Genomic DNA, 3,097 nt, shown 5'->3' on the forward strand with positions numbered 1-3,097 from the left:
TTACACGAACATGACTTTATTTTTATAATACCAAGTGACGGGACGTACAAGTCGTGCGCCTGGTGGTAAGCGACACGCCTATCCATATCAGTTGCAGTGCCATTCAAAGCTTTAAATCACAAAGATCTTAGGGGTACTACCACTGAGCCCTTCACCCTGGCATATAGGTAAGTTTACAAGTCCTATGTGCTTGTAATTTAACAAGCACCCTTGCTATTTTTGACTAGTACGCAGTAACGCTCATATTACAGATTGACGGCTGAAACAGTTAAGGTCTCTACCGAGCTCTACTGCTACTAAATTTGATTGATATCAGGTTTATCGAGTTCTTAGGTTTTCGCGATTGTTACACATAGGAAATGAAACTATTTTTCCGAATGTACATCGCGTATATTTGTTTTTTCGAACAAACCGACGTTTCGAGCCCTTTACAGGTCCCATGGTCACAAATATACGTAAATAGTGCTATGAAAGTTTTTCTATCATGGGTATCTTTTGGTTCTGAAGATTATTTCACAAAATTAGTCAAGTAGAAAATAATGTATTGGTATATTATTTCTTCACGGAGTTATACTCATATGCAAATGGTGTAATTTAAAAGTTGATCTCGTTGAAATAATATTATCGGAAGTAGGTAGATGAATTGGTATTTGGTCGTAAAATGTTCAAAGTTAAGATTATAACGTTTTATAAAAAAAACCGGCTTTAAAAGGTCGTGGAATTACGTCTATTTGCCAAGTTTTACTGAAATCGGTTACCGGAAAGTACGCGAAACCGTGTTCATCCACCTCTACCAAAAAAGGTCTAATATTTTCTTCAAATTTAACCGGACCAATACCGAGGTATCCTCTTTCCAACAAAAAAAAAACATCAAAATCGGTTCACAAATGTCGGCCGGAGTTATCACGGAGTTATAACATACAAAAAAAATTACAGTCCAATTAAGAACTTCTTCCTTTTTTGAAGTAGGTAAAAATGTGGAGGCCATTTTCCTCCGATAGCGGCAGAGTAAAGTCCCTGCGTATAGACATGATGATTGACAATAGAATTTTTTCGAAGCACAGGAAAAATAAGCTAGGGATGTCGGGTCGATGACACAGTGTTATAGGAATTAGCAAAAACTGAGCTCCACAGCGCGTTCTTGTGACAAGGGACGCAAAAAAGGAATGACAATAGCAATTTCTCAATTCATCGATTTTGGCGTAAACACGGCCGGGATGAGTGGACACTTTTCAGCGTGACATGGGTGTTGTATAAAACGTCGTGTTGTTCGCGACAGGCCACAGTCCACAGGATCGACTGCAGCATGGCAAAGCTGGCGATATCAGTGCTTCTGGCTTTGGTGGCTGTTTGCCTAGCAGCGCCAAGTGGCCATGAACGCGGACCAGAAGGTTATACAAGTTATAGAATTACGGTGTACGAATTTAATGCGCATCAACTTTCATGAATCTATGTTCTATAATATTGTATTTGTAATTTATCAGGAGGAGGTTCCGGATATGAAGGAGATGGCGGATATAATAATGGTGATAAAGATAATCAAGGCGGCCATGAGAGGAAGGGACCACAGCGCTTGAAAAGGCACTACCACCATGGGTTAAATGGATACGGAGGCGGCGGATATGATGGCGGGGGCTTAGGGGGCCCAGCGTACGGAGGTTTAATTGCAATGCCTTTGGGGAACTCCCAATCTTACTCGAAGTCCTCGGCTAGTGCTAGCTCTATGTCTGGCAGCGGTGGCGGTGGCGGTGGCGGGTACCATGGTTAAGGTAAGTATTTGCTCACTACATAACGTGACCATTATTTTTTCCCCCAGAGTGGGACGCCTGTCAATTCATTACTGTTTTAAAAGTAAAACATGATAGTTACGAACATGCTACGAAATGTTTGATGTATTAACATTGACTTACAATTATATGGACGTCGGGTCCGCGCTAAAAAGTGTCCGAACTTATAGGGCGTTAAAATCGTATACAGAGCGTCATTCACGCTTTAGTCTTCGTTTGTTCGACTGACAGCGAAGCAAGCAAAATTAGACAGTACTGCGATGACATTACAATTTAAATCTAACGTTTTAGCTTTTTCATATTCCTTTACATGTCACTACGTTTAAATAGGTTGACTTGTGACATTTTTTTCGTGGTTTTTGTATTAGACCCGTCGTCCATTTATTTGTAAGTCAATGTGTATTAACTAAAATAACGGATAACTCACGTATTTCATTCGAATTTTTGACATGTTTCGAACCAATTCGTGGCTCTTAATCATGACATTCCGAGGTGGTGACTCGACGGAAACACGTTGTCCGTTATTTTTAACCGACTTCAAAAAAGGAGGAGGGTCTCAATGCGGCTGCATGTTTTTTTGTATGTATGTTACGCGATAACTCCGGTATTTGTGAACCGATTTTCATGATTCTTTTTTTGTTGGAAAGGGGTACTTCCATAGTGGTCCCATTTAATTTTGAAGAACATCATCCACCTCGAAGGGTGGTTGTTCACGCATGAATTTATTTTTATATGATTCATTTTTATAAATAGCGCCTAAATTTTACTTAAGGAGCAGTTATGTTAATGGTTGATTTTGCTATTTCTCCAATACAAGGCGATTTTCTCTCAATATTCTTTGAGTAGTGAGAACCGATTTTTATTACCTCCTGTGTCAAATCCTGTATAGTGGCGAACTAGGGGATATTTCAATAAAACTTAGCAAATAGACGATAATTCCACGTACTTTTGAGGTCAGTTTTTTTAGTACTCTGTACTGAGATTGTAGTTAATATGTTTGAGACACACGTGGGTTTTCTATTTAAATGTTTAATGATTAGACAATTTAGAAAAAAAAACTAAAAATGTGTAAAGATCAAAAATTTAAAAAAGAACTAAGTAATCTTGTGTAGTCTGGTGGGCTGGCTAATATATTATAAATTTTTCGTTTTCGCGCATTGACTTACAATTATATGGACGTCGGGTCCGCGCTAAAAAGTGTCCGCACTTGTAAGGCGCTAAAATCGTATACAGAGCGCGACACTCCGCTTTAGTCTTCATTTGTTCTACTGACAGCGCGATACTGCGATAACATTACAATTTAAATTTCG

The 3,097-nt window shown here is 39.0% G+C and overlaps 1 protein-coding gene across 1 annotated transcript; it reads left to right on the forward strand.

Moving 5' to 3' along the window:
- The first annotated feature begins 1,289 nt into the window (after nucleotides 1-1,289).
- On the forward strand, nucleotides 1,290-1,768 carry LOC113229879 (glycine-rich cell wall structural protein 1.8-like). The gene is made up of 2 exons (XM_026463562.1): nucleotides 1,290-1,391; nucleotides 1,485-1,768. Exons 1-2 carry the CDS (start codon nucleotides 1,307-1,309, stop codon nucleotides 1,766-1,768), a joined length of 369 nt encoding a protein of 122 aa, XP_026319347.1. The 5' UTR covers nucleotides 1,290-1,306.
- The last annotated feature ends 1,329 nt before the right edge of the window (nucleotides 1,769-3,097 follow it).

This window comes from Hyposmocoma kahamanoa, unplaced genomic scaffold, assembly GCF_003589595.1.
Source record: "Hyposmocoma kahamanoa isolate Upper Pololo Valley unplaced genomic scaffold, ASM358959v1 63, whole genome shotgun sequence".
NCBI lineage: Eukaryota > Metazoa > Arthropoda > Insecta > Lepidoptera > Cosmopterigidae > Hyposmocoma > Hyposmocoma kahamanoa.

Excerpts from the sequence above, each read along its gene's own strand:
- LOC113229879 (XM_026463562.1), top strand. The coding sequence starts at position 1,307 with ATGGCAAAGCTGGCGATATCAGTGCTTCTGGCTTTGGTGGCTGTTTGC. Across the intron at positions 1,392-1,484 it reads CCATGAACGCGGACCAGAAG|GAGGAGGTTCCGGATATGAA; the intron begins GTTATACAAGTT and ends GTAATTTATCAG.